General features: G+C 38.7%; 2 protein-coding genes across 2 annotated transcripts in view; one reads left to right on the top strand and one right to left on the bottom strand.

The window, feature by feature from the left end:
* Positions 1-6,001, top strand: part of LOC307125783 (general transcription factor II-I repeat domain-containing protein 2-like) — a 175,201-nt gene extending 169,200 nt beyond the window's left edge. The window contains exon 3 of the mRNA XM_079815893.1: positions 3,791-6,001. Within this exon, the coding sequence (XP_079672019.1) occupies positions 4,022-5,833 (1,812 nt within the window). The 5' untranslated portion in view covers positions 3,791-4,021 and the 3' untranslated portion in view covers positions 5,834-6,001. The remainder of the gene's footprint in view (positions 1-3,790) is intronic.
* Positions 6,002-9,242: 3,241 nt separating this feature from the next.
* Positions 9,243-17,625, bottom strand: part of LOC307125788 (BCL2/adenovirus E1B 19 kDa protein-interacting protein 3) — a 30,099-nt gene continuing 21,716 nt past the window's right edge. The window contains exons 5-6 of the mRNA XM_079815904.1: positions 13,526-13,672; positions 9,243-10,866 (exon numbers count right to left, since the gene is read on the bottom strand). Coding sequence (XP_079672030.1) covers positions 10,818-10,866; positions 13,526-13,672 — 196 coding nt within the window. The 3' untranslated portion in view covers positions 9,243-10,817. The remainder of the gene's footprint in view (positions 10,867-13,525; positions 13,673-17,625) is intronic.

Here is a 17,625-nt window from a genome sequence, read left to right as displayed (position 1 = left end):
AAGAATAAAATTCAACATAAGCCTAAATACCAGTGAAGTGGGGTGTACATTGTTTTATTTTGATGTTATAAAGAACAGATTTGTGATCCTTAGTGGAACTGAAGGTGTGAGAAGAAACATGAAACGCACGTGATCGTTGTCAATCGGTGTACTCTGCCAATCGTGGATTAGCTGTGTCATCAGCAGAGCTCGTGAGTCGCTCTGGAGAATCTGCTCTGGCTGAGTCCTCCTGCTCTCCAATCGCTCTCGCTGTACTCTGATGCCTTATGGCACAGTCACGGGGGTCGCTGTCTGAAGTCGGACACAAGTTCTAACCGTCAAGCACTGCTCAAGTTAGCCGCTGATCGTTCTGTGCAGCGCTGCATGAAGTCCAACAAGCCTAATGTAAAGGGGCTGGAAAGAGGAGAGAATGTAAAGAGGGAGGAGAGAATGTAAAGAGGGAGGAGAGAATGTAAAGAGGGAGGAGAGAATGTAAAGAGGGAGGAGAGAATGTAAAGAGGGAGGAGAGAATGTAAAGAGGGAGGAGAGAATGTAAAGGGGACGTAAAGAGGGAGGAGAGAATGTAAAGAGGGAGGAGAGAATGTAAAGGGGACGTAAAGAGGGAGGAGAGAATGTAAAGGGGACGTAAAGAGGGAGGAGAGAATGTAAAGGGGACGTAAAGAGGGAGGAGAGAATGTAAAGGGGACGTAAAGAGGGAGGAGAGAATGTAAAGGGGACGTAAAGAGGGAGGAGAGAATGTAAAGAGGGAGGAGAGAATGTAAAGAGGGAGGAGAGAATGTAAAGAGGGAGGAGAGAATGTAAAGAGGGAGGAGAGAATGTAAAGAGGGAGGAGAGAATGTAAAGGGGACGTAAAGAGGGAGGAGAGAATGTAAAGGGGACGTAAAGAGGGAGGAGAGAATGTAAAGAGGGAGGAGAGAATGTAAAGGGGACGTAAAGAGGGAGGAGAGAATGTAAAGGGGACGTAAAGAGAATGTAAAGAGGGAGGAGAGAATGTAAAGGGGACGTAAAGAGGGAGGAGAGAATGTAAAGGGGACGTAAAGAGAATGTAAAGAGGGAGGAGAGAATGTAAAGAGGACGTAAAGAGGGAGGAGAGAATGTAAAGGGGACGTAAAGAGGAGAGGTGTGTTCGACATCGGCTGCGGCTGGATGCAACTGACCGGCGAGAGTAGCCGCGTGCAGGCGGGGAGGAGCTGCAAACACAGACGTGAAGTCGGACACTTTCTGCTTCCCGCAGTGACGCTCGCGCTGTGTTTGCATACTTTATCAGCTGAAGTGAAATAAATGCAATATTTGGCAATACACAGATGTTTCAGAGACATTATTGTCATGTTATACTTTATGCACTGCTTAATACAGCGTGTGTTTTTACAAGAATAAAGTTCAACATATAAGCCTAAACTATCAATAAAGTGGGGTCTACGTTTTTTATCAGTTTTATTTTGATAAACATGACAATATTACACTGCGCCTACATGAAAGTAGGTTTTACTGTTATAAAAAACAGATTTGTGAGCATTAGTGGAACTGAAGGTTTTAGAATAAACACGAAACACACGTGATCGCTGTCATGCGGTGAATCTGGCCAATCGTGGAACGGCTGTGTCGTCATCAGAGCCCGTGCAGCCTCGAGCAGCTGCTTTGGAGAAACTGCACCGGCTGTATTCGCCGGCTGCTCTCGAATCGCTCTCGCGGCACTTTGTTGACATACGTCACTGTCACGTGGCGTCGGCGCTGCCTCAAGTCGGACAAAATTTCTAACCGGCATGCACTGCTTCAAGTCAGCCGCCGATCGGTCTGCGCATCGCTGGGTGAAGTCGAACAAGCCTAATGTAAAGAGGACGTAAAGAGAATGTAAAGGGGACGTAAAGAGAATGTAAAGGGGACGTAAAGAGGGAGGAGAGAATGTAAAGAGGGAGGGAAGAAAAGCATTAGGCTTGTTGGACTTCATGCAGCGCTGCACAGAACGATCAGCGGCTAACTTGAGCAGTGCTTGACGGTTAGAACTTGTGTCCGACTTCAGACAGCGACCCCCGTGACTGTGCCATAAGGCATCAGAGTACAGCGAGAGCGATTGGAGAGCAGGAGGACTCAGCCAGAGCAGATTCTCCAGAGCGACTCACGAGCTCTGCTGATGACACAGCTAATCCACGATTGGCAGAGTACACCGATTGACAACGATCACGTGCGTTTCATGTTTCTTCTCACACCTTCAGTTCCACTAAGGATCACAAATCTGTTCTTTATAACATCAAAATAAAACAATGTACACCCCACTTCACTGGTATTTAGGCTTATGTTGAATTTTATTCTTGTACAAACAGACACTGTATTAAGCAGTGCATGTATTGAATGAAAATGTCTCTGAAATATCTGTATTTGGAAAATAATGCGTTTATTCCACTTCAGCTGTGGTAAAGTATGCAAACTTAGCATGAGCGTCACTACGGGAAGCAGAAAGTGTCTGACATCACATCTCAGTTTTCAGCTCTTCTCGTCTGCACACGGCAACTCTCACCAATAGGTTACATCCAGCCACAGCCCATGTCCAGCACAGCTAATATAAAGGATGAATAGAGGGAGTGAATGTAAAGAGGATGAAAAGAGGGAGGTGTAAAGCGGGTGAAAAGAGTGCGGAGTAGAGTTAAAGAGGGTGAAGAGGAGGAGTAAAGCGGGTAAAAAGATGGAGGAGTAGAGTTAAAGAGGATGAAGAGGAGTAAAGAGGGAGGAGAGAATGTAAAGGAGGAAGTAGAGAGATTTTGAAGAAGGGTAGATGAGGAAGTACAGAGGATAGTTGGGCATTGAGAAGCATTTCCACCTCCAAGTTAATATTTCATTGTTCTTTAAAAAAATATATAAATTTTGTCATAAACTGCAATGTGCACGTTCAACATAATGTGTCCAAGAATGTTAATAAAAATAAAGAGTCATTTAATCGGAGTGTGTGTGTCACTCGAGTCCGCAAAGGGTAATTTAATCGGAGTGTGTGTCTCTCGAGTCCCCAAAGGGTCATTTTAATCGGAGTGTGTATGTCACTCGAGTCCTCAAAGGGTCATTTAATCGGAGTGTGTGTGTATCTCTTGAGTCCCCAAAAGGTCATTTAATCGGAGTGTGTGTGTCACTAGAGTCCCCAAAGGGTCATTTAATCAGAGTGTGTGTGTCACTAGAGTCCCCAAAGGGTCATTTAATCAGAGTGTGTGTGTCACTCGAGTCCCCAAAGGGTCAATTAATCAGAGTGTGTGTGTCACTCGAGTCCCCAAAGGGTCATTTAATCGGAGTGTGTGTCACTCGAGTCCCCAAAGGGTCATTTAATCGGAGTGTGTGTATCACTCGAGTCCCCAAAGGGTAATTTAATAGGAGTGTGTGTGTGTCACTAGAGTCCCCAAAGGGTCATTTAATCGGAGTGTGTGTGTCACTAGAGTCCCCAAAGGGTCATTTAATCAGAGTGTGTGTGTCACTAGAGTCCCCAAAGGGTCATTTAATCGGAGTGTGTGTATCACTCGAGTCCCCAAAGGGTCATTTAATCGGAGTGTGTGTCTCTCGAGTCCCCAAAGGGTCATTTAATCGGAGTGTGTGTGTCACTATTTTTATTTGTATAGAGTTTTTTGACAATTACTACACTTTACAGAAGAACATGACTAATGTCTTAAAACCCCAGTGTGTAGCCAAAGATGACTCTGGTGAGGAAAACTCCTTAAGATGTTTTTGTGATAATGATTAGTTTACAGTCGATGCAGCCGGTGGTCAGTGAAAGGTTCTCTGCCATGAAGTGAAGTCTGTTTTATTTCTATAGCGCATTATACAATGCAGATCAGGGGTGTCAAACGTACGGCCCGCGGGCCGGAACCGGCCCGCTAGGGGGTTCAGTCTGGCCCGGGGGATAAATCTGCAATATGAAAAAAATATTTTTTATTTTCGGCGGAACTAACAGCAGATGGCAGCACCGAGCTTCAGGGTCTGAGCGGCATTTGGTTCTATCAGTTTACCCGCGTTTTCTGTTGGCCCTGGCACCATCGTCCTCGAAATGTCTTTGTCAAAAAAGAGAAAAGTGGACACAGAGTGTCGAATTTTTCAAGAAAAATGGACCTCTTCCTATATGTTCACGGAGGTTAATGGGAAACCCGTGTGCTTGGTGTGCATGCAGCAAGTTTCGGTGCTTAAGGAATATAATATTCGACGACACTATGAAACTCAGCATGGCGAAAAATACAACAGCTTGCACGGAGAATTGAGAAAACAGAAGGTAAATGAAATGTTGGTGGGTCTGAGGAAACAGCAATCTGTTTTCACCCGGAGCCGAGAGGCCAGTGATGCTGCAGTGAAAGCCAGCTACCTAATTGCGAGCGAAATAGCACTTGCATCAAAGCCGTACTGTGAGGGGGAGTTCGTTAAAAATTGTATGCTAAAGGCTGCTGAAATTGTGTGTCCTGAGAAGCGACAAGCTTTTGCCAATATTAGTTTGACGAGAAATACCGTGGCAGACAGGGTTTCGGAAATATCGGCAGATTTGGACAGCCAACTGAAACGCAAAATTGAGTCATTTCTGGCCTTTTCTGTTGCAATTGATGAGAGTACGGATATTACGGATGTCGCGCAACTGGCCATATTCATTCGTGGAGTTGACGATACTTTGACTGTCACAGAGGAGTTTCTTGAGTTGGTGCCTATGACCGACACCACAACAGCTGAGGACATTTTCCGCTCCGTCGTTGGAGCGCTGGACAGAGTCGGGGTGGACTGGTCTCGCGCCGTAAGCCTGGCTACAGATGGTGCGCCGTCAATGATCGGGAAAAAGGCAGGTGTTGTTACAAAGTTCAGAGAGAAAGTACAAGCCGCGAATGGAGGGGGTGATTTTTGGACATTTCATTGTATTTTGCATCAGGAGGCATTATGCTGCAAGTCGTTAAAAATGGACCACATCATGGAGGTGGTTGTCCGAACTGTTAATTTCATCCGAGCCAGAGGTCTCAATCATCGTCAGTTTGACAGCCTTCTCAGTGAATGTAACATTACCCATGGTCTGCCATACCACACTGAAGTAAGGTGGTTAAGCAGAGGTGCTGTGCTGAAGCGCTTCTTTGATTTACGTGAGGAAATCGGACATTTCATGGAGAGAAAGGGTAAACCTGTTAAGGAATTACAGTGCCCACTATGGCTGCAGGACCTTGCATTTATGGTTGATATTACAGAGCACTTGAATAATCTGAACAAAATGTTGCAAGGACGCAAAAAAATTGTAACACAGTATTATGACAGCATACGTGCATTCAAGTTAAAGCTCACGTTATGGGAGACGCAGATGGCAAGCGGTGACCCTGCTCATTTTCCCTGTCTAAGAGATGTGTGCGCAGCAAGCGTTAATCCTGACGTGAGAAAGTACAAAGACAAGATTTCAGTGTTGCTGAAGGAGTTTGAGAAACGATTTCAGGTCTTTAGCGAACTTGAGACAGAATTCGCAGTTTTTCGCTCACCATTTACTGTCAGAGCTTCTGATGTGCCCGTTGACATGCAACTGGAAATAATTGAATTGCAGTGTAATGTAGAATTGAAGGACAAATTTGCCTCTGCTGGCTTGGACACATTTTATCAGTATCTCCTGCCAGGCTATCCTAAATTAACAGCACTGGCTGCAAAAATGTTGTGCATGTTTGGGACTACTTACCTTTGTGAGCAAGTTTTCTCAGTAATGAACATTAATAAAACGAAGCTGCGCTCAAAGCTCACACATAAGCACTTAAATGAGATTCTAAAATTGGCTGCTACTCAGGACATGATGCCTGATATTGATGCACTTGTGCGGGCTAAAAGATGCCAAGTTTCAGGGGCAAATTTATAAAGTAAATTAGTTTACATTTAAAAAAAAAAACCATAGGCTACATACCTGTATAAATTTGCTAATTTTACAAAGATTTTCTTTTTGAAACTGCTGCCACTTAACATTTTAAGTGTGTGAAGTCAATCCATGTGTTCAGAATTGCTTCCCAGAAATCGAAAATGGATATATAAAAAAAAAAAAGGAAAATGGAATTAAATAATTTCTATATTTTGATATTTGATATATATTAACATGCAGGACAGTGTTTTTAAGTTACACAAAACTGTGACTAAATGTTTTAAAAATAAATGTTAAACTGAGTGAAAGTGTTTTTGAAATTGCACATACTGTTCATAATATATTTTGTAAAAGGACAATTAATTTAATATAAAGATTTTTATAATTTACTTCTTCTTTGCACTAATACAAAGAAAAAAGTGGACTTTTGTTAGTTACGAGTTTACTGGTCTGGCCCTCTTAAAATCAGATTTAGCTGTATGCGGCCCCCAGACCAAAATGAGTTTGACACCCCTGATGCAGATGGTTTCAAAGGAGCTTCACACACATAAAATAACTTGCAAATTTCAACAATTATGAAATGACTTCTGTAGAGCTGTTTAACAGTTGAAATTGAAGACAATAGTGTCATTATTCAGCTCAATTCTGTTCATCTTTTGCTTCTGATAGTCAATCAGTCAAATCAATAATATTTCTGAATGTTAATTGCCATTCCCCAACTGAGCAGCCAAAGGCACTTGATCTCAAGCTACAAATCAGACAAAAAATGTAGGCTACCCATTTACAGTGATCTTGAAGAAAAGAAGAAACCCAGTTACTCTCTCACACCTGTATCTCTGCACTAGCTTGATTTCACTGTCCAGTATTGGAACTTTGAATTGTAATATTCTACTTCTGTCTTCTTAGGATAAATAATATATAACATCTCAACAATGTCCTGAAAGTATACCTTAACCAGAGTATGTGTATCACCAATGTCCTCAAAGTATGACTTCATCAGAGTTTGTGTATCACCAATGTCCTCAAAGTATGACTTCATCAGAGTTTGTGTATCACCAATGTCCTCAAAGTATGACTTCATCAGAGTTTGTGTATAATGTCCCCAAAAGTGACATATAAAATAATGTCCCTAAAGTGAAGGTAAAAAATCAGGTCTTTAAGGAAGGCTTTTATTGATAAAATCAAGTGATATTTGTGATCACAGCTTCTCCAGCAGTGCAGTCATATCTTTCTTTTGTCTCTAGACCCTTCAGAAAGGGGTGTCCCTAAAGGTAGGGTTTCCAGTCATACGTCCTCACATTGTGGTTAAGTAGGTATGTGTGTGTGTGTGTGTGTGTGTGTGTGTGTGTGTGTGTGTGTGTGTGTGTGTGTGTGTGTGTGTGTGTGTGTGTGTGTGTGTGTGTGTGTGTGTGTGTGTGTGTGTGTGTGTGTGTGTGTGTGTGTGTGTGTGTGTGTGTGTGTGTGTGTGTGTGTGTGTGTGTGTGTGTGTGTGTGTGTGTGTGTGTGTGTGTGTGTGTGTGTGTGTGTGTGTGTGTGTGTGTGTGTGTGTGTGTGTGTGTGTGTGTGTGTGTGTGTGTGTGTGTGTGTGTGTGTGTGTAAATTGAGGTCCCCATGAGGAAACAAGCTTAAAAATCATACAGAAAGAGTTCTTTTGAAAATGTAAAAGTCCAGAGTTTTGTGTGATGGGTAGGTTTAGGGGTAGGGTTAGTGTAAGGGGAGAGAATGTACAGTTTGTACAGTATAAAAATCACAACTGCTCCTAAAGAAAAATGCAATTAAAGCCTCGCCATAACTCCCATATTAACTGCTGGTGTGTACTGCAGTGCACACTAGAGCAGTGTTTCCCAACCACGATCCTGGAAGCACTCCAACACTGCACATTTTGCATGTCTCCTTTATCTGCCACGCCCATTTCAGGTCTTTGAGTCTCCACTAATAAGATGATCATTTGAATCAGGTGTGTTTGATTAGGGACACATGCAAAATGTGCAGTGTTGGTGTGCCTCCAGGATCGTTGTTGGGAAACACTGCACTAGAGCACTTCTGACCTCTGGTGCATATTCAGGGAATCACACTTTAGTGATATGAACAGTGAACTCAAAAGGCTCGCTTCCATTCATTACCTTTCTCTAAGAATGCAGGGGTGTTTCCACCCATGTTTGGGGCAAATATGGAAAAACCCAACCATTGGTTTAATTTTTTCAATTACATTTTATACCCAATGGTTGGGTTTGTCCATATTTGACCCAAACATGGGTTGAAACTACCTTTGTCTGCGTTCTACTGTGCATTTCAAGGACATTTTTCCATGTGTCTCTTATAAACGTTCTTTTTATTAAAGGAACACTGCACTTTTTTTGAAAATAGGCTCATTTTCCAACTCCCCTAGAGTTAAACAGTTGAGTTTTACTGTTTTTTAGAAAAATTACCCATTATTATTTTAGAGTGTAGCTGATATGAAATACTTCTAGAAATTTGACTTTGAATACATAGCATATTTGCTTCTTTTTTTTTAATCTTCACATCACAGGAACTTTGAAATGAACCAGGGAAAAAGTAACAAAATATTATGAAAAAATGTAACCACATAAAATAGAATTATACACCTCCACTTAGATTTCAACATAAAATCTTGACATTGATTAAAAGCAAGTCCATGTAGCTACATATTAGAGTCAGCTATTCATTAAAGAAATACTGCACTTTTTTTGAAAATAGCTCATTTTCCAACTCCCCTAGAGTTAAACATTTGAGTTTTACCGTTTTCGAATCCATTCAGCCGATCTCTGGGTCTGGCGGTAGCACTTTTAGCATAGCTTAGTATAGATCATTGAATCTGATTAGACCGTTAGCATCTCTCTCAAAAATGACCAAAGAGTTTATATATTTTTCCTATGTAAAACTTCTGTAGTTACATTGTTTACTAAGACCGACGGAAAATGAAAAGTTGTGATTTTCTAGGCCGATATGGCTAGGAACTAAACTCTCATTCCTGCGTAATAATCAAGGAGCTTTGCTGCCCTCCCATGGGTGCAGCGGCACAATGATATTACACAGAGCCTGAAAATAGGCTAACTTCCTGGGGACTATTTTCAGGCGCTGTGTAATATCATTGTGCCGCTGCACCCATGGGAGGGCAGCAAAGCTCCTTGATTATTGCGCAGGAATGAGTTACACGATGTAACTACAGAAGAGTCAAGTTTTAAATAGGAAAAATATTGAAACTTTGGTCATTTTTTTGAGAGAGATACTAACGGTCTAATCAGATTCAATGATCTATGCTAAGCTATGCTAAAAGTGCTACCGCCAGACCCGGAGATCGGCTTAATGGATTCGAAAACGGTAAAACTCAACTCTTTAACTCTAGGGGAGTTGGAAAATGTATTTTCAAAAAAAGTGCAGTTCATTTAACCATTGCATTTCAACATTTACATTGTTTTCCAATACAGTACAAGCTCAATAAAACAAGGTACTATTCTATCATTTTTAAAGGTGAAATCCTCAATAGTTTAAGTAAAATAGCAGACCAAGCATAAGGTGGTAAGAGTGGCATTTATTGAGGTCAAGTCGTTACAAACGAGATTAATCTGACCAGAAAAACTATGAGCTCCAGTTGCCTTCACATTTCATCACGGAATGATTCTATAGCGTAAACACAATAGTGCAACACAAGATTTATCATATTATTTCCTCCACAAATACTCCAAACAAACACCCTGTCAAGCTGAATGTATTGCATTTGATTTGAAATTAGATAATAATATTTTTTGCTTTGCGCACTGTTGGTTTTCTCCTCATTTACACTGTTTCAGCTAAATTCCTTTAACTGTATTACACACGACACACATGTGGACACAGTCCTTTATGGATAACAAAAGAGAAACAACTACAAAAAGATTTAGAGTGACAGTGTAGTCTTAAAAAGATGCACAAGGAGTCAAAGGGGTCATATCACAGATTGATTTTTTTCCAGAGGTCCACATATAATGCTAAAATGTATTGGTTTAATGTTTTTGCACCAAAAACAAAGTTCTTCGCCTGAACATTTTAAACCTGTTCTGAGCAAACAAATAATTAATATCTAAATTTGGTCAGTCATGATAACGTATATTAATCAGTTTGACATCAGAAAAATTTAAGCCCAAATTTAAGACTTGAATTGCATATAAAATTCATCCATTTTGACTACAGAGTTTTAGCATAAACAAATAGTTAAACTTGATTTTTTATTTCTGTAATAGTACGAAGAGATTAAATGTGTTTTAAATACACCATAACCAAGTTTACATATTTATTTACATATTAATCTCATACATTGTAACTAATTGAATATTGCTTGTTCCACACCTAGCCATATTTTTACCATCATGTTCATACTTTTAACTGAATGCATTTAATTGTTTTCGCAATTAACATATTTATGCTTATTCAAAGCAATTTGAATAAATGCATTTTGAAAATATGATTAAATTGAATTAAACATATGCAAATAGTTAAACTATGCCATGTTTTTTATCAGTAATCTTGTCGGTTTCATTCATGTATGACTGAAAAATATGCATCGCATTAAGAACAGTTTAACAGTTTATGTTTAAACTGTATGGATAGAAATTGTATATGCAATTTGAATACATTTAGGTCTAAATGTCTTTTTTTATTGAGGAGTTCAGAACAAGTTGTTTTTGTATCTTCGTTTCAATAAATGCTCTTCTTAGGAAGAAAACTTTAAGTTCTGAAATGTATATCATTCTGAAACATATTGTCATAATACATCAGGCTCTTTTATCTGGAAAGATCAAGGACAATTTGATTCCTCACGATATGACCCCTTTGGAGACAGACAGACTCGTTTTGTGGTGGGACAGACAGAGACAGACAGTGGCAGAAGAGGCAGTTGCCCATCACAAGAGGAGAAAAGAGGCCTGATTGGGCTACAGTGCTAGCGGCAGCGGTCTCAGCCAATCGGTGAGCTGCCAAATGTCACATGTCACAGCGTGCTGGTGGAGGAGGATGCCAGCCGTTTCCCTATGTATATTCTGAGAAAGATAGAAAAAAAAGAAAGAAATAGACAGAAAGAGATAAATTGGCCATCAGTCCTCATTTTTTTAGATTGCATCGGAGTTCTTATTTGTGTTCTTTTGTATGCAACATCAATGCCTATAATGAAAATGGAAGTCGAAAATTCAATTTGTTCAGCTCAATACATTTTAGAGAGTCTGAGTACAAGCATTTTTATTTGTTTCTGATTTATTGCAAACACAGGGGCCCTGGCCCTGCAGGGAAACACTCACAGCGTCATGAGCCAAAGATTACATTTGATCTACAGTCATTTTTACAAAGCCAAGATGGCAGAGAAGCCTCATCTGAGCGGTGTACACTAATGGTCAAAAGTTTGAGATTTTAAGTTTGAGACTTTTATTCAGCAAGGACACTTTAAAATCAGCAAAAAGTGACAGTAAAGACTTTTACAAAGATTTCTATTTCAAATAAATGCTGTTCTTTTGAACTTTTTTTATTCATTAAAGGCACAATATGTATTTTTTAACCACTAGAGGTCGCCTATTCAAAACAAAGGCGTAGTTTGATGACGGCGAGATCAGCGCAGAATCTTGGGACGTGTGGTCTTTCACCTCACAGCCGGTGGAAAAGAATCGGCATAGGGCTCGGGCAGAAATCATGTTCATGGATGCGATTATTAACGTTACTGTAGTCTGAAGCAGAAGCAGGACAGAGTGTTGTGGAGTTGAACGGGGCCGCTGGAGCGATTGAAGAGCGGGACACAAGGCTCGACAGCAGCGGAGATTTTATTTTATTATGCCACAGTCGCCGCTTCCGCTTCTTCCACTCATGCGTAAAAGGGGCGTAACACAGCGCTGTTTTATCGCATTAGATATATTTGAGTGTGTTGAAAATGATGTTTTAACGTTACTCTATGTGTGTTTGCTCGGCAGCTGCTATGATACACTTGTTTCACTGCAGGAGAGATCGATATTAGAATATCATATTAATAAATATTGGAAGGCTTGTGTTGCTAAATGGAATTGAAATTAATTTTGAAACATATTGTATGACGGAGAAAATGCTGTATTACTGCACAATAATTAGTTTTCTGTTGATGAATGTATCCAAACAGCTGCTCACCTGTCTAATAAAACACTATTAAAGAGTCTTTGGTGTTTCCATGACTTCAACAAAATAAAACCGTAAATCGAGGGTAATGCGGGTATGGTGTCATTGATAGGTGAAAGTGTCCTGGTTAAAATCGCTTATTTCTCTGGATTTTAATATTCTCTGAAACATCTTGGATAGTGTAAGCACACAAGTCAACAAAATATATAACACTGTTCTGGTGGTTTTTGGATATTTTAATCCAAAAATCGTACATATTGTGACTTTAAAGTATCCTGAAAGAAATAAGTCATGGTTTCCACAAACAAATATTAACTGTTTTCAATGTTGATAATCATAAATGTTTCCAAGTCATCATATTAGAATGATTTCTGAAGGATCATGTGACTGAAGACTGGAGTAATGATGCTGAAAATTTTGATTTGGTCTCAGGAAAAAAATACATTTTAAAATATATTCACATAGAAAACAGTTATTTCTAATTGTAATAATATTTCACAATATTACAGTTTAATCAAATAAATGCAACCTTGGTGAGCAGAAGAGACTTCTATCAAAAGCATTAACAGATCTTATCAACCCTAAACTTTTGAACAGTAGTGTATAAATGTATTTACATATGAATCATAACTGGAGGTTTGTGGTATTACTCGCTTGAAATTCGTACATAATTGTAGAAAAAAAAACACACGCTGATTGTTTTGACAGAGCGGCAGTTATAAAATGGGTTCCTGCGATACAAAAGAAAAGATTAAAAGATGGAGCTCCATTCTAAAATGTTTCCTGCAGAATCTCTTCAATCCGCATTTATGGACAAATTTTCACTTGCTGTGGCCCACCAGATTTACTTTACATGAGACAGAAATTTTAGTGAGGCACAGAAGAGGGAAAAAAAAAAAGTGTTGATAGGTGAAGAAAAGTGAAGTGAATATCATAACTGTCTCCATTAGCAATACTATTTTGTAAAAACACTCATGTATGTATATCTCTCGGCCAAAACTCTTCATGTCAATCACTTCATTTCATTCACATACACACCAATAATTTTGCAGATTCAATCTTGCATTTAAATGCATAAACACTCCCAATCAGAAACAAATAAAAACAGATTGCTGTCACTTATGGATGGCAAAATGCACACTCGGCTGTTTGAGCACTACGTGTACAATGGTGTATTTAAATTAGAAATGCTGACTCGTGATTTTCAATGCAAATATGGCTTATGTTGGGTTTGAAAATGGCATGTTTATGCATTATAAACATGCCAATCATCTTTTGAAATAAAATCAGTGGTGCAGTAAAGCATGACCTCAATGGGGTTGTATGGGATTATCGTCCACAAAATCCTACACTTTTTTATGCAAATAAAGAGTGCTTTAATTCTGTAAAATATTGAAATGCACAAAGGGAAATATATATGGACCTTTTGTGCATAGATAAATATGAATGGCACAGTTTTGATTACATTTGATCGCACTTGCTTCCTGTGCAGTCGCTGATTTGCAATGATATTAAAATGAAAATGTTAGGCTATGATATGAAATATGATATGAGAAACTGCCTCACCCCAGACCCAGCGTCAGAGCATGCGAGGCGAGCAGCGAGGGCAGGAGGATGAGGAGCACGTCTGAGGAAAACAAACCCCTCTTCATCACCTCAGTCTTCCTCACGCTCAGAGAGCCTGACTGCTTTGGGTGATGAAACACAAACTCCCTAAAGAGAGAGAGAGAGAGAGAGAGAGAGAGAGAGAGATCAGGGTCATTCAGCAATTTAATCCTGATATGCATACATGGATTTGGGACACTGAAGATGTGAGAATATAAATATATTCAATTTAAAGTTTATTTGTTTAACTCTTTTCACAATACATATTGTTTCAAAGCAGCTTTACAGAAAATGCTTGCTTAATATATACACTGGAGTCCAAATGTCTAGTGAAGATAGAAGTCTGTGCCGTCCATTTTGCATTTTTTTATTTAATATGAAATTTCTCATTATAAATGATAGTTTTATCAGCATAAATGAATCTGCAAATGTCTCAGTATTTGGTGCATCTCTCTTTTGGGATTAAGATAAAAAAAGATTTGAGTGAAATCAATAAAATAATTTTTTGTTCAATAATATTTTTTCTTTTCTTTTTTGGTGTTTTGAGATAATTTTATGATTAATAATTAATATTTATGCAATAATTATAACCCTTTTTTTCCCATTGAATATAATAAAAAATTTATATATAATTATATATATAATGTATAATTTTTTTTTTGTTTTTTTTTATTAAAGCTGTATTTCATTTTAGAGTCAAGCCTAGGCCTCATGAAAGCAATTTTTTTAAATGAGATCGGTGCCATCCGGTGGACACATTGAGCATTTTTATCACACAATAGCACATTTTTACCACTATAGTGGATCTTGCGTTTTATAAAAATGTTTTAAAAAATCATAGCTTCATCGGAATAGTCCGAAACTTGGTGACTTTATTGGTACTTGGTATATGAACACCCAAAAATTGGGTACAAGATTTGAAAAGTCTAAGTAGTCGTAAATAAAATAGTCACATTCAGGGCCTTCGGGTCAAAATGTCCCCCATAGGAAATGAATGGGAAATTAGTTTTTCTTCTGCATACAATCTACAAATCAGCCAGGACGCAGAAAAAAAGGACTCAACAGTGAAGGGGTGAATCTCTAACACATCAAGAGTGCAAAACAGACAAAAAAACTCACACACACTTAACGTATACACACAAAAACACACGCGCACACACAAATTAACACGTGCCATTCCAAAAGCTAATTGTGTTTTTCACTCTTGATGTTTTAGAGATTCACCCCTTCCCTGTTGAGTCCTTTTTTCTGCATCCTGGCTGATTTGTAGATTGTATGCACAAAAATACTCTGTATTTTCATATTTTTGCCAATTTCCCATTCATTTCCTATGGGGGTCATTTTTGACCTGAGTGTGACTATTTTTTTTACGACCACTTAGACTTTTCAAATCCTGTCCCCAATTTTTTTGTGTGTTCATATACCAAGTACCAATAAAGTCACCAAGTTCCGTACCATTCCGATGAAGCTACGATTCTTAAAATATATATATTTTTTTAATTCGGGTCAGAAATGACCGAAGACCCCCAGAGGGTTAATGACAGCAGCACTGGAGCAACATGAACAAAACCTGATGATCATGTTTGCCAGCATGATTTCAGATTGTTCTTCAAGATTTTTACATCTTGAAGAACAATATTTACAAAGAGTCACATGATCAATGTCATGATCAAATGTATTTACTGACATTCAATTAGTCATACAGAAATTTTGCACAGACATTTTTTTATTTTACATCAACATTTCTTCGTTTAAAATGTAAAAAAATGCTAATATTCAAAACTGCTTTGTTTCTTTCTGAGATTTACATTGTGGTCTCGGACACTATGGCCCTGTTTACACCTGGTATTAAGATGTTTTGGTCGATCGGATCACACATAGACGAGGGAGACACATTCCCGTTTACACCTGGGCCCGTATTCATAAAGAATCTTAATGCAAAGAGTAGCTCCTAGTGACAAAATTCTAAGACTCTTAAAATTAACTAAAAAATCCTAGTAAAGAAAAAAGTAATTCAGAAAGCATCTTAACCCTTAAAAGAGGTCTTAAGGTCAAATTTGTTAGGAGCACGGACGAGGACTTTTAAGAGGCTTAAGAGTTTCTTTAGCAGCGGAGAAAATGGCACAAAGACGAAGAGGGAGAAGAAATGTGTTGCAAACAATGGATGACAGTGACTTAAGACGCTATAGATTAGATCGTGCAGGGATCATGTTTGTTGCATTAAATCCAACTTTCAAACCACCAATTAAATAGACATGCCAGCAATCAGTGTAATTGGAAAGAGTGGAACAATGTTTATAATTCTAAGCCAATCAAATACCTTATAGGAAATTAACAGCATGGTAAATAATAAAAGGATTTATATACACTGAAAAAAATTATTTGTTAAATTTACAAAAAAAATTATCGTAAGTGGTCGCAATCAATTTATTTGATCTCAATTTAAACAAAAACACATGCAAGTCCCATAAAACCAATTCATTTTTTTAAATTAAAATAAAAAAACTAAATTTAAATTATTTAAACGAGCACAAATTAATTATGCTTAATTAAATTTTTCAGTGTACATATATATAATGTGTGTGTGTGTGTGTGTGTGTGTGTGTGTGTGTGTGTGTGTGTGTGTGTGTGTGTGTGTGTGTGTGTGTGTGTGTGTGTGTGTGTGTGTGTGTGTGTGTGTGTGAGTGAGAGAGAACGGTAAAATAGGACAATTTTGTACTTGTAAATTCAAAGTGAAGGCTTAGAATAGACCCTATACTTAAAAGCGCTCCTTTTTTCCCCTTTTTGGACAACCAACCAATCACAGTCTTCAAAAGACTGTGTCATACGTAGCAACGGTGTCAGCCCCGCCTCTTCACAAAGATAAAAGTTTTTGTATTTTCCTTGCTCAGAGTTGCTCTCAGATCGGCCCCGAATAGCTCTTAAGCTAAGACTCCTACGTAAAAGTTTTTAAGCTAAATTAGGAGTTTTCTGAGAGGACTCTTAGAATCTTTATGAATACGGGCCCTGGTGTTTTAATCCGTCTCTTTTGTCCACTTTCAAACACTTCTGTCCTGATTTCTTCTAGGGGAGGGTCTATGGGCTGGTAAATGTATGGGCTTTTTCAGATCTTTCAATCTAATGGACGAAAAAAGCTCACGCAATTTACATATGAACGAGTTCGGAGATGGCGGAAAAACATACGGAGAGCAGCAGCTTTAGTTTCTGCTCTGACAGCAAGACCAGCCGAACACTGAGTGTGTGTTCGAAATCACCCGGGTTATCATTATTCTAAACCCCTCTTTTAACCCAAGGTAAAGTTTATTTAGAAGTGGGGTTTGCACCGCTTTTTACCAGGGGTTACGAAACCCTGCTTTTGCAGCAAACATGTACAGAGTGAAGCGATTCGTCATTTGAATTTTACAGTTAGCTACATTTGACAACCAATCGCATGCTTTATATTCACATCGTTTTTGAACAGTCAAAGAAACAGCAAACATTGTATAAACAGTAGTTTCAGCATTTGAGTGGGAAAATGTCAAATGGCATTGGAAAACGCGTCAATAGGAGTAAAGAATGGCTTTATTTTTAATATTGTTAACCCTGGGTAAATTATGAACTATGTGAAACGTGAAGAAAGCTAACCCAGAATTCCATTAACCCGAGGTTTAGAATGATCAGGGCTGCGTTCCACTCCACTTTTAGACACTCACTTGCGAACTTCCCTAATCACTTGCCCTCTGGGGAATCCCTGCCGCCATTTTGATGGCGAGGGAGTCTACTTCATATGTACATTTTGATTTTGACAGAGCGAGACTACTTCATATGTACACTTCAGGCAGCTTCATATACCACAATGCAACACGATTGTGATGTCACCGCATATCGCTTTTAATTTACGCCACCACAAACAACTCTATTATATATAAAAAAAATAAAAAAAAGTTTTAACATTTAAAACAACCCAAACACACCTATATACATATAGAATACTGCATTAAACAATTTTGGAAAGGAACAAAAAAAAAAATCAAGTCCATAGTGGATTCCAAGTGATCAAGGGCTTAGGACGTTCCAGTTCA

This window comes from Gobio gobio, assembly GCF_949357685.1.
Source record: "Gobio gobio genome assembly, chromosome: 4".
Classification (NCBI taxonomy): Eukaryota; Metazoa; Chordata; class Actinopteri; order Cypriniformes; family Gobionidae; genus Gobio; species Gobio gobio.
Note: the sequence above shows the minus strand (reverse complement) of the source record. Positions and strands in the feature narration are given on the sequence as shown.